Source organism: Venturia canescens, chromosome 1 (genome assembly GCF_019457755.1).
Source record: "Venturia canescens isolate UGA chromosome 1, ASM1945775v1, whole genome shotgun sequence".
Classification (NCBI taxonomy): Eukaryota; Metazoa; Arthropoda; class Insecta; order Hymenoptera; family Ichneumonidae; genus Venturia; species Venturia canescens.
Window position 1 is genome coordinate 1,350,294 of NC_057421.1, and position 12,865 is coordinate 1,363,158.

The 12,865-nt window shown below is 37.1% G+C and overlaps 1 protein-coding gene across 7 annotated transcripts in view; it reads right to left on the bottom strand.

Moving 5' to 3' along the window:
• The window catches only part of LOC122407903 (protein couch potato), an 80,553-nt gene that overhangs the window by 37,444 nt on the left and 30,244 nt on the right, over positions 1 to 12,865 (bottom strand). For all 7 annotated transcript variants that reach the window (XR_006260317.1, XR_006260311.1, XM_043414400.1 and 4 more), the window contains exon 2: positions 12,220 to 12,297. Coding sequence is in view for 5 of the 7 variants with exons in the window: in XM_043414400.1 (XP_043270335.1) it covers positions 12,220 to 12,297 (78 nt within the window). In the remaining 2 variants the exon portion in view is untranslated. The remainder of the gene's footprint in view (positions 1 to 12,219; positions 12,298 to 12,865) is intronic.

Below are 12,865 nucleotides of genomic sequence, written 5' to 3' on the forward strand. Positions count from 1 at the left end.
TAATTAATTGGTTCGGTTGAGTTTATGAATGAAGATCGTCTGTGAGGTTCGATTCGACTGAGAAGTTGTTTTGAATCGAAAAATGTGATGTGCGTTTTAGAATTTCTTGGGGAATCGCCCTTTTTCGGAGCAGATTTCGCTCATTTTTTTTTAACTGTGACGAAAATAGCAAAAAAGTAGTTGTGAAGGGAAATATTTTGTGAACATTTTGATTATAAAAGACTGAAAATTGTGATTAAATGCATTTCGTTAATTGCCTCCTCAAACTTTGGTATCCAATTTTAATTAACTACTGAAAAATACGCCACTGAATTTCCCTTCCTGGTATTACGATCCCACAGTTTCCAGATTAATGGCACTCTCTAACTTCGTCTCTTCTCATTCGTTCACCCCCACCTGATTGCGGATATGGAATGATTGTTACTCAATCTGCGATAAGGAAATCAGAGTGCGGAATCCGCTTATTCAATAATTGTTTCTCCTTTGCAATTGTGAGTCTATCCTGATATGAATTGAGACAAATTTTCGCAACGAAAGATCTTTAAAATCGATAGAAGAGAGAATTCATTTGCCGAAATGAGTTTGCTCCTTTTGCTTCCTCATAGAGGAAGCTTTGTGACGATGAAATTTTTTTTTTTCCAGTTTACAATGTTAATGTGCTCAAAATGTTCCAAAACATCGAAAAATCATATCTAGAAAAAATGTTCGGATGTGTGTGTGTGTGTGTGTGTGTGTGTGTTATGGCACTGCAAAATTCAAACGTTTATAACTCGGAAACGGTTTGAGATACAGGTCTACCGTTTTGCACAGATGTTAATCCATACAAGCTTTTCATTCTCTGATAATTTTATCAGAATTTGAAAAAAAAATACGAATATGACGACGTTTTGAAATTTTCATAAAAATGGTGTCGACGCTCTAACTTTCGAAAATTTAGAGATTCATTAATAATTTTTTTTTTTATAAATAGACTATCATAATAGGAAGGTTGGTATTGAATTTGGGAAATATCGGTTGAGCGGGTTAAATTTTATGACATTTTGAATTTTACGAAAACATGAGTTTTTCAAAAAATCGTCTAACTGCTTGAATTTTTGGAAATTTTGTAAGATATTGTCTATAAGTTTGTACTTCCTCGATACTTTCCATCAAAGTTGTCGGAATTATTTAATTTCAATGTAAATAGAAAAACGATGAAAATTGAAAATTGAAAAAAACTGAATGACGAGCCATCAGAAAAAATAGTTTGCAAACTATTTTTTCTGATGGCTCGTCATTCAGTTTTTTTTATGGATTTGAACAAAGAGATAAATTAAAGTTCGTAAAAGAAGGTAGAGAAAATACATTATTTCCTTGTATACAAAAAAAAAATGCTGCAAATTAAAATTTGCAAATTATTTCCTCAAGATGGTCAAGATGCACGATGCTCAAAGCTTACTCTATGAGGAAGCCAAAATGAAAAATATAGCACCTCATAGAGCAAGCTTTGAGCATCGTGCATCTTGACCATCTTGAGGAAGCAATTTGGAAATATTAATTTAAAGCGTTTTTTCTCTAATCACATTTGAAAATCGATTCATTTTCAAGGGGCCAGCGAAATCTGCAAATCCCCATGCCGAGAAAAAGTCTTTGTAGGACATGAAAAAATTGCATGGAAAATTACCACATCGGATCTTCTCGATATCACGTCGACGGTGGAAAGATTTTCTTTTGTTTTTACGACATTTAATTGGCTACGCCCGTGGCTGTTTAACTTTGGCGATCGCCGGACCCCAACCGCAAATTCGTCGGTGTGTCGATTTGAGGATTTTTATTAAAAATAAAGTAATTCTTCGTTTCAAATTAATAGCGATTCGGGAATGAACTATTGGAATTTTATATAATTTTGAGAGCAACGAGAGTCTCCCACGCTCGATTGCGTTTGAAATTCATCTCTGATAATCCGTGCAATTATTTGAAGTAGCATCTCCGATGTTTTCGTCCGAATTCGTTAAAAAATTTCTGATGCTTTTTCGATAAACGTGTCAAGAGTAAATTAGTTGGCACGAATTCGTACTAGAGAATTACTCAGCTTCGGTGCGCCAGAATTTGGCAAACCGTATTTGTTACAGTTCGTGATAATTGGGCTCGAAAATCTGACCCAACGAGGTTTGAAACACTTGCAAGTGACTCATAAAAGTTCCAGTACCAGATTTTTTCAGGATTCTTGAAAACCGCTGCGGAGCTTAAAAACAGCAAATTTTATTATAGCCCAGTCATTTGGTAGTTTTCAATGCATGGTGAAATATTTTCCGTTAACGGACGAAAAACGCGTGTTTCTGCAAAACTATTGATTCTACGGAAAAAATGGTAAGCACATAAAACATAGAAAATGTTCTCGATTTTAATTTGTTACATAAATATTTTCACCGTAAAATTAGTTGGAAAGGAGATATTGCCAGAAAACTGTTTTTCGGCGGCATTTTTCCAATATGGCGGCGCGAGCAGCAAAAATACGGGGTGGCAAAGTGTAAATTCGAAACGCGCAGTTTCGAATCGCACATTTCATTTTCAACATGAAAAAAACATAATAAATTCTGATTATTTCGAAAGTGGATTTTGCTTTTGAATAACGAGAACGCCGAATAGCTGAACAAGCATGTTGTTGAAACCGAGTTGCTGGATATATCTGCGAACGTAAATGTCCCTTTTGTTATGTCGAGATGCGATTCTCACTCCGACGGTTCAGGTAAATTCAGACGTTCTTCATAGGTACGAGAGTTACCGCAATCCAATGCATTAACAGAACTCGTTACGCCAACCTCCACTATTATACGACCAGTAATCTCGTACAACAACCGAGTTTCTTTATTGTATGGGAACAGTATAAAACCCATGGGATTCTCGCCATGCGTAATACGATCATTGTTGTGAGATCGCATTCAAGTGGAACTTTTTTCTCATTGTTGGCTTTAATTAATTGGATTTACATTGCAAAAGTTTCACCAAATTCGTCATTTTGACAACTTTAGAACTGAATCATAATTAATAATTTTTATAATCTAGAGTCGCGGCAGCGACTCTGAGACAAGTACATTTATAAGATATGACGAGTTGCTGCCATGCGGAGACTCTTTAGCGGAGCGATAGCGTTTCCGATTGTTTTCGAAAATTTTTAAAATTTGTAAAATTCGATTGCAGTTGAATGATCAATAAAAATCTGCTTTTAGGGATCTCGAATGCTTTGGTGAACTGCTTCAAAGTTCTGATTCGTTTCAGACGACGCTGAAGCTTGCAACGTTCGAGTTCACGAAATGATTTTAAAAACTCTCCAATAATTCCAGTAATGCTCCAATCCCGTTACTTGCTTAATTCGCACAATTCGTAGTTTTTCAGTCTACGCCAATGAATCGTGAGATAAAAAATTGGGGAACTACAAATGTCATTTTCGTTAATTTCGTTGGACTCCAACGTTGCGAACAATAAATTTGTTGTCTGCTCATTAAAAAATTTCGGAAAATTTCGTGAGTGGAATTTCATTCGAATGCTGTATAACGATGCAGGTTTCTGGACCCTTCAAATTGAACTGATGGCGATCGACTGTTTAGGTGAAAAAATTTCACCAACGACATGAGAAATCACAAGTAGGAAATATTTGAATGTGATTTAATGTTTTTGTGCATGGAAAATGTTTGGAGATCATCCTTGCGATGCTGGATCGAGTGTAGACTTCGAATCGCCAATGTACTGTACACCAAGGTCGGATAATTAAGCAGAATCTGCAATTGCTGTGCGATTAAAAAGAAAGTACCACTCACGTTGGATCGTCGATTTAATTAAAAGTCTCAAAGCAGTTTTGAGGCTAAAAGGGGGATTATAATTTTAATGAGCACAGGGTTCAAGTGAATGGGAATCAATTCGTACGAGATGAAGTAACGCTACACATCGTAGGAATAATTATTTTTCTGTTTTATTTCGTGAGCCTGCGATTTAGTAATCTCGTAATTAGGGAGTTCAGCGTACTTTTTTGTGTTGATAAATTTGTAGCGCTGTTGCTGGTTCAATTTTTCGATTTCGACCTCATTTGACTAGCTCACCTAAAGTAGTTCGGCCGTTCTATGAGTCAAGTTTGCAACTACTTTATGTCGATTAAAGTCAAGTCTAAATTATCAATAAAATTAACAAACACTTACATTGAGAATATTTTTATCACAAGAATGTAATAAAATGCTTTAAAAATATCATAAATCAAATTTGTACTTCCTCTTGACTATATAGTTAATGACTAGTCAAAGCACGTGAATCAGTCTCAAAAATAAATTTGATGAAATTCTCACGATTTATTAATTTGCCCGAAGTTCAATGTTACCAGCAGTCCAACGTAATGACTGACATTTCGACGCGTCAAAAACTAGAGTTTCTTCATGTTTTCTTTCTTAATTTTCATAAAAATTCGAACGTTCTCACGCAGTTTGTAAAAGTCGCTGCAATCGAGCTCGAAGCTTCGTGCGGATTCGTTGTGAGCGTCGATGTGTGTACAGGTGTCAAGTCTATAGAAATGTTTGAAGAATTCTCTCGGAGTGTAGCAGCTGGATGAACACTTAAGCATACGCGCGGAATCTTGTTCTCGAGACCAATCTTTGCGATCGTACAAATCTTGATGAGAAATTTCGTTTAAATGAGAAAAAATCGAATTCAGAGAAACTTTGGAAAAGAGTTTCTTAACGAGAAGAATCGCGGGGCAACAGTGTCTCATAGACATTATTGACTATTTTCAATTAGTCAATCTTTCATCAATAGTGGACGTGAAATAAGAATTTTTAAGCACGGTCTCTCCGAATCCTGCAGCTGGACGATCCTCAAACGGTGAAAAAATTCGGGCATAAAAAATCGTCAGTGTAGCAACCCGGTGACGAATTCGCAGCAGATTTTTCGCAGGTGTCTGCTCCAAACATGAGTTATTAAACGTTACAATAAATAATTTGACATCATTTAAATGCGCATTTACACGACAAAAATGCAAATGAATTCGGTCACATTAAAAATAAAAACGAGGCTCACACGCGAGAGATTAAATCGCCTGATTACAAGCTACCTCTTCTCCTCTCCTCACGAGCGCGGGGCAAAAAACCTAACCGACCAAACGGACGACTTGTTCCCATTGGAATATTAAAAACGAGGTCGTGTTCGTTCATTCGTGGTTAGATATTATCCTTGCGTCAACAATCGAATAATCAAACGTTGAATTAATTACGTAAGAATTTCTGAGCATATTCGGTCGACATTATCAATAAATTTTTCCCTTTTTTTCTTTTCAAAGACGAGAGTAATTATAACATTTAAGGGGGTCCTGCTTTGAAAAGGCAAAAAATCGACCGTTTTCGGTAATGTTTTTGGATAGACGCGAAATAACTCAGCATGGTGAACTTTTCGATAGTTTCAAGGAAATTTCAAGAGTTCAAAAACATGTTTTTTATGTGAGAAATACTAATTTGTACATGGCTCATGCGCAAAGTCTGATCGTCGATGTATCTTAGGCTGCGTGTGCAATGTGGAGACCGTAATTATTGTCTGCAACGAAAATTCCAATTTTTTTTCCATTTTTATATATTTTCCTTCCACACGAACCTATAAAAATCTGAAAAAATTGCAAAATTCTATATTTTTAGCGAGTTTGAAAAAAAGCTTTTAAAGAAGAAGAATATCACTCCAACGTTCTGTAAATATATAATTTCACAATTTTTTCGGGTTTTTATAGGTTCATATGAAAGGAAAATATGTGAAAATGGAAAAAAAAAATTGGAATTTTTGTTGCAGCACAATAATTACGATCTCCACATTGTAGGCAGCTGAGAAAATTCGACAATCAGATTTGGCTCATAAACCATGTACAAATGAATATTTCTCACATGAAAAAAAAGTTTGTGTGCTCTTCAAAAACCCTTGAAACGATCCATTTTTTTGATTTCCCAAAGCAGAGGACCCCCTTGAAACCCCATTTTTATTTCGCACCGTAATAAACGTCGGCACTCAAGATAATTGGTTCGGGGTTCAGTGATTTGTTGAATTTTTGCTCATGCACATTTAACGCGGTTAGAAAATATTATCAGAAAAACTGTTCTCCGATGTTTCATAACGAAGAAATATCAGAGAATAAAACTCATTCTTGATGTACTCGCGGGGTCGTTTCCTTAAATCTTGAAACGTCTCGTAAATCGTTGCGAACATTTTCCTTCGGCTGCTGCTGCTGCTACTCGTAGTGCTCGTTCTCCATAAAGTCCCCTCCCATCACGTATTTACAACTAGGGTATAATCGTCCGTATACACTTCTGACTATGCGGGGAAAACGAAAGGAAGAAAGAGCGAGTGGAGTGGGACAGCGGAAGGAGCGAGGCAGGGCAGGAGGAGAGAAGGCGTGGGCGGAGGTGGGGGGGGGGGGGGGGGGGGGGGAGAGAAGGGGTTAAAAAGAGCGCGATCCCTCGTGCTTCGAATTCCTTCTCGCTACGTACTCTTGTTTCTACTATATGCTTTGCAACACGCCACCCTATGTATCACGGAGAACGTACAACGCGAAAAAAGGATAGGGACTTTCGTGGCTTTAATATTAAGCGCGTAACGGGTCTGTAGGTGTTCACGATGACTGTGCTCACGAGCCACTAAAAAAACTTGAATTTTCTTATAAAATCGAGATAAAAATGACTCCGGTGTGCGGAATCATGTTTTAACGTCTTGCTACAAAATTTGGAGCAGCATCCAATAGCAGTTTCAATAGCAATATGGACCTGGAAAGTCGATTACAATGAAGTTAAGGTAGATCACGTCCGTAGGATCGTATTTTATCGGAGTCTAAATTGGGTCAATTTTTACTTCTTATTAATTAAAGATATTATCACTTTAAATTCATGCGAGAGTTAGTAATTCGAAATGTTGAGTACGTTTTTTCAAGTTTTTTTTTGGCGAATGAGGTTACAAGCCATTAAGTAATCGGGGATCCATCACTGACTGAACCCCAAATTTTATTCGTCCCTGGCTAAAATACTCTAGTTTTTTATGTAAAAAATAGCTTTCGAGAGCGCAAAGGGAAGACACAAAGGGAAATGCATAAAAAAAGTTTTAGTAAAAAGACAGAAGGCTGTGACAGCAATGGCCCGAGCCAAGGAGAAACAAAATTCTGAAATAGGCTACGATTGCTCATTTTACCAATTTCGTTCAATCTTTAACGTAATATATCTTTATTACCAATAAGACAATCGTCTCGAATTTTTTCTAGACCTTCGTCATATATACTTCATTCAATTGATGATTACCTCACTCTTTTTTCATATTTTTGGCCTTCCACTCAATGACAACCTCGTAGATTGAATCATCGGTCGATATCTTTATTTATATTTTAATCTTATTCCTAGTTTATACTTAATAGAACAGGGCCTATGAACACTGTTCTTCATATAATCCTGCTATACCGAATAACTCATTCAGTGTATTCTTTTGTATCGGAAGGAAGCAATAAAAACAAAAACACAATTATTAGCCATAACCTAAAAATGAATTGTATTGTAAAACATGTATTGTATAACTTTTTCAAACTTGCCTCAAGGTGCAAACCAAGCCTTAAATAAATAAACTAAACTTTCAAACTTTCAAACATTGTTATTGTGTACTTTTTCATAAACTTCGTAAGAAGTGTTCATTCGTTATATAAGGAAAGGTAAATGATTTTTTAAGCATAGCGTATTTTTCTTCATACTTAAGGACGTTTATCTAAATAACGAATAAGACGAACCATTTAAAACTTGATATGCGTGTCAGTCGACTACCTATTTAAACTCTGTGTAAATTTGAATGAAGCTTCTCTTAAGAAAATCGTTTCGTGCATGGACTACCTTAAAGCCTCGCACGATAGTGACGGTCACTCAAAACTTGATTGATTTTATGATTCGCGCTGTCCCATGACCAATCGCGGTGACATTTTTTCCTGCTATCGTAAAAATCGAGCGGTCTCCGAATGCCGAACCTTTTGGTCAAAAACAGACAGATTTTGCTAAAAACTACATTTCGTATCGGGTCGAATGATCCGATCAAAGTAGTCGCGAAAGGTCAGAGGATTCGCTTTCTTTGGATACTCCGAAGATCCAATTTTGCTGGAATATTTAAATATTTGCGGAAAGCTTCCATCAAAACTATTCCGACCGGACAACAATATTTGATAACAAAACGTTCGTGAGGGCGAACGAAAAGTTGTTATTGAAACAATCAACGTTTGTTGTCTGGACGAAAACACTGTTTTGATACGCCCAACAAAGTATTTCAACGCTACAACAAAATTGAGGCTCCTCTGTAGTGTCTAAAGTTGCCAAAAGAATGAGAGTCGATCGACGTGAGCGAGCTAGAGAACGGAAATTCGTTGGATCAACAAAAAGTTCTCAACCAAATATAATTTTTTCATCAAATAAACTTTTCGTTGAATCAATAATGTTTTTCGATATTTCGAGCAACATTTATCTGTCCCACCGAATCAAGCGACCAAAAAAATTTTGTTAACAATCCTCAGAGTTTTTCCCAGCACGATTTGTTGATCCAAGAACCTTAATTTTTGACACGACACCACGGTGTTATCGTCCTGTCAAAATGGCCGCTGTGCGGTGGCCCAAAATGGCCGCGTTAAAGAGCGAATGGCGCCAAGACCGTGCGACAGGAAAACCGCTGGTGCTAAATCGTCTGCTCCCTTGCCGACTAATGTTTAGGCAGGCCATTTTGGCTGCTCCGGATAATCAACATTGCATGTGCATAATTACTTTACGCTGTTATTATTAGTGTGAGCGCACACCGATTGTTCTTAAGATTGTGATAAATTATACGCGCTGCAAATTTCTGCATGTCGGGCATGACCCAATTGCGCATCTTGTGAGAACATACATTTCCAGAAGTTGCTCTGAAAGTTAACGCTTCGCAGACCTTGTGACTCAGCTCGATTGTCCCATTACCGAAGGCGTCGGACAAACTCTTTTCTTCGAAAATAGCAGCATTGAATTTTCAGATATTTATAACCGACGCCGAAGTTTTGCACACGGAGAGAATTAAACGGTAATATTTAGCGTGAAATTCACTGCAAAATTAACCGGACTGCGGGGACAAGTTAACGAAAAATATTTACTCCAGTAACGCACCGTAAAACTTTCAATATTTCGCCAAATTTTCAGTTTTGTGATAGTAAATATTGCAGACAGTGAATTTATTTAAAAGTTCGTCAATTTCTTTCCCACAATTGGAGCTCGTCACCGCACTATCGTTACTGGACGGTAATTTTTCAAATTTGATTTTCTCCGTGCCAGGATTTTCCTTGAATTACATCGGGTTTGGCCTTTTTGAAGCCACTGGAAGTTCCGATGTTGAAATTTTTGAGGCTGAGAAGTCGTAGAAACGTGATTGAATCAGTCGATCATTTCGATTGGATAAAACTCTGAAAATTAGTCGATTTTCGGCCAGCGTAATTTGAACTGCACTAACGCAACTCTTGATTCCTCGTTGCCGATGTTGGACGTCTTCAGTTTGTAAATTCGACAGGCTCAATCGAATATCACAAGGTCGTGAACCGACGATACGTTAAATTACAATCCCTCACTCAAGGAAAGTTCTAATTAGTGCGTTCTACATTCCCTAGATTCGTGAGTTAGAATCTTACGACCTCCAATTAGTAATCATGGAATTTCATTGCTTCCAATTACGAATGATTCAAGGGGTCGAGAAACGCATGTTTGAATCGCAGCGATGTGTATTATAAGTTCCATCCAACTGCTAACGTGTCCGTCCTTCCCGTTTTTAATGCTGCGTTAAGAAAAGCCTTGTTGGTTCTACTAAAGAAACAGAGCTGCAAGTTCACCGTGACTAAAAGAGTTCGTACCAGATCCAAATCGCCGCATTTCTTTCATTAAAATCGTGTTCGGGCCTCGAGAATTAATTAGGGAATAATTAATCGAGTTAACGCACCGCGAAGTCCAATGTGCGGCATGGCTCAAGCTGCACTTTTTACTAATTATCTTACGAACTTGCTTTTAATAATTCTACCATTTACTTCGGTTAAAAGTGTAACCAGACGCGTGGGTACGAGAACTCGTGACGCCATATCGCCTCTTGGAGAGGGTCGCGATGACTCGATCGTGATCCATTGCCACTGGAAAAAGAGATTCGACATCGAGTTTCACCAAACAATTAATTTTAGTTTCTTTCCCATCGAAGTTCACTAAAATTGTCATAAGATCGGGTAGAATAGGGTATTTTACACCATGTAAAAAAATATATAAAAATGCATGTTTATTATATTATAGATTTCGTAAAAAGTAAACGAGAAACGTCAATATTTGTTCATGAAAATGCAATGTAAGTATTTAAATTCAATTTTTTAAATCGTCCATTTTCATCTGTTTTTCAAATGTCGAAAACGCCATCCACCATATTGGATTCCAACGTGACGTTACTCCGATAGTAAACAATCTAGATTCTTATTGTGCGCTCTGTGTTATTTTGAAATTTTACAAGTTATTGTGCACGTTTGTGGACTTTTATCATTAATTTGATTAAAATCGCATTATGGAAAACGGTTTTGTGAAAGCAGATAGTACAAATTTACCAATGATAAATATGTCGATGGTGGCGATGAATCCACAATTTTTGTGGCATTTTTACACTTGTATTATTGCATTCAGGCACGAGACACCAAAATGATATACCACTATAACTCATTATATTATTTTTACAAATCTTATTACTTGGTCTTTCGCAATTGTATTGTTTACTAACGGAGTGACGTCACAAACCGAAAAAACATGGCGGCTAGCGTTTCCGCGCGAAAATTGAAAATCATAAATAAAAAATAGTTTTCAAGACAGTTTTCGGTCTTATAAAATTGAAATAAAAATTCTACTGGTTTATTACGATCACAGGATTATTTTAAAACAGTTTTCAAAAAAAGGTGTAATACCCTATTGAAATTGTGAGCTCGTCGTTTGCTACGATCAAAAGTTCGGGAGTATCTGTGTCGCTGGCACCGCGATTGCTCGATTTTGGCAAATTTGTGTCTCCGGAGAAGGGGAATTGCGGCTCGATGCGCTCGCTCTCTACGCTCGGGGACGTCACCGAGGTGGGTCGTCAGTAATCATTGTCGAAGAGTCTCAGGATTATTTGTAAAGTCGACTGCGACGAAAATGAAAAAAAAAACAGGTTTTCTAAATTCCTTTCTTCAATTTGACCATTTTTGTATAGTAAAACTTGATTTTTCGATTTTTCAAATGATTTTAATCGATCACTAAGGAATTGTTACCCCTAAAAAGTCTCGTTGTGATATTAATTCCATACACTCATAGATGAAATAAAAAGGTTTTGAAAGTCAGTTATGAAATTGAAAGATATTGCTACGAGAAAAATCCAAATTTGTGAACGAATTTGAATAATTATTATCTGAGTGAATCTAAGAATTATCGAAGTGACGAGTGCGAATAAAGAAAATGAAACGCTATCCAAAACTATAAATTCGACTGTACATAAATCTATACTGAATAAAGTGAAACTCGCAGAACGAGCCACGATTTTCAACAATTTCCTTCAATCGAGCCGGAATTTTATTGGTTAAAGTGAAAAATAAGATTTGACGCAGTATCTCATCGAAAATAGCACCTCAAACTCTGCACTGATTTTAGATATTCTGATGATGAAATTAGGTCGAGTCAACACGAGCTATCATTTTCCCACTATTTTTGATAACAGAAAACCACTGTCGATTCGAAACACCAGGAATTTCGTTAATAAGAAAAGTTCCATCGAATGTGTGCCAGAAAATCCAGTTTCCATTGATTTTAAGCATTATAATGACAGAGATGGACCGTATAGAAATAGAATAAGGAAAAGGTGGTCTGATTGTACCGAATATCTCTGATTTTCGGTCCAGCTCGCATTGATATTGAGCATCGCTATGACAGAACAGGGTCGAGTGAGAATAAACAATGATTTTTCAGTAATTATCTGTATCGGAAAACCAATAACGATGAGAAAAATCGGGATTATCGTTATGAAGAAAATTCACCGAGGAAAGTTCACGAATCCAGCGTCCGTGAATGATTCGTATTGGAAATCGATCGATAGCAGATTCGCGCTATTTTTATGTATTTCCTAATGCTCGCATGGTCGAGAAATCCCGGTGATTTTCTCCGACGCATCTCAACACTCTCGTCTCTGCATCAGGCTCACCTCGTATGCTCTGAAGAGGAGGTATAATTCCCTTGCTTTGGCGTCCATCGGCAGACCGCTCACGAACAAGGTGCGCACCTGAAACGAAAAAAGCATCGACAAGTTGAGAAAACGATAATTGAGTTAATTAAGGTAATTGAAGGTGGTTCCGAGGACGGGGAGAATTAGCGGAGGCTCTGACAACGGGAAGAACGAGAGATTCTACGACAATTTAATAAGAAGTGAATAAGTCGGAGCCTCATTTTTTCTTTCTTCTTTAAGGTATATGTGCTCAATTTCCGGTACAAGGAAGAATTGATTGGCTCCTTTTCAATGGGTTAATGAACTGGGGGCTCTGGCGAGGGTGAGAGAAAGTCGGTGCGTAAAATTTGGATAAAAAATTCAGATAACTCGATAGAAAAAATGCTTATAATTACGTGTGAAAAGAGGGTCGAGTAAGTGGGCTAAAATCACTCAAAGTTATTGGTAATTTCATTGGAAAGGGAGTTACTCACTAACGGGAAATAATTGAATGGTTCAGAGCGTGAAAAACTCTCCGTAGCGAATACTCGGCGTTCATTTTATTTCGGTGAAACAAAAATGTTCTGAGTGGCATATCACATTTCTGAATTTGATTCGATGAAAAAGTTAGTTCGGCAATATTTCC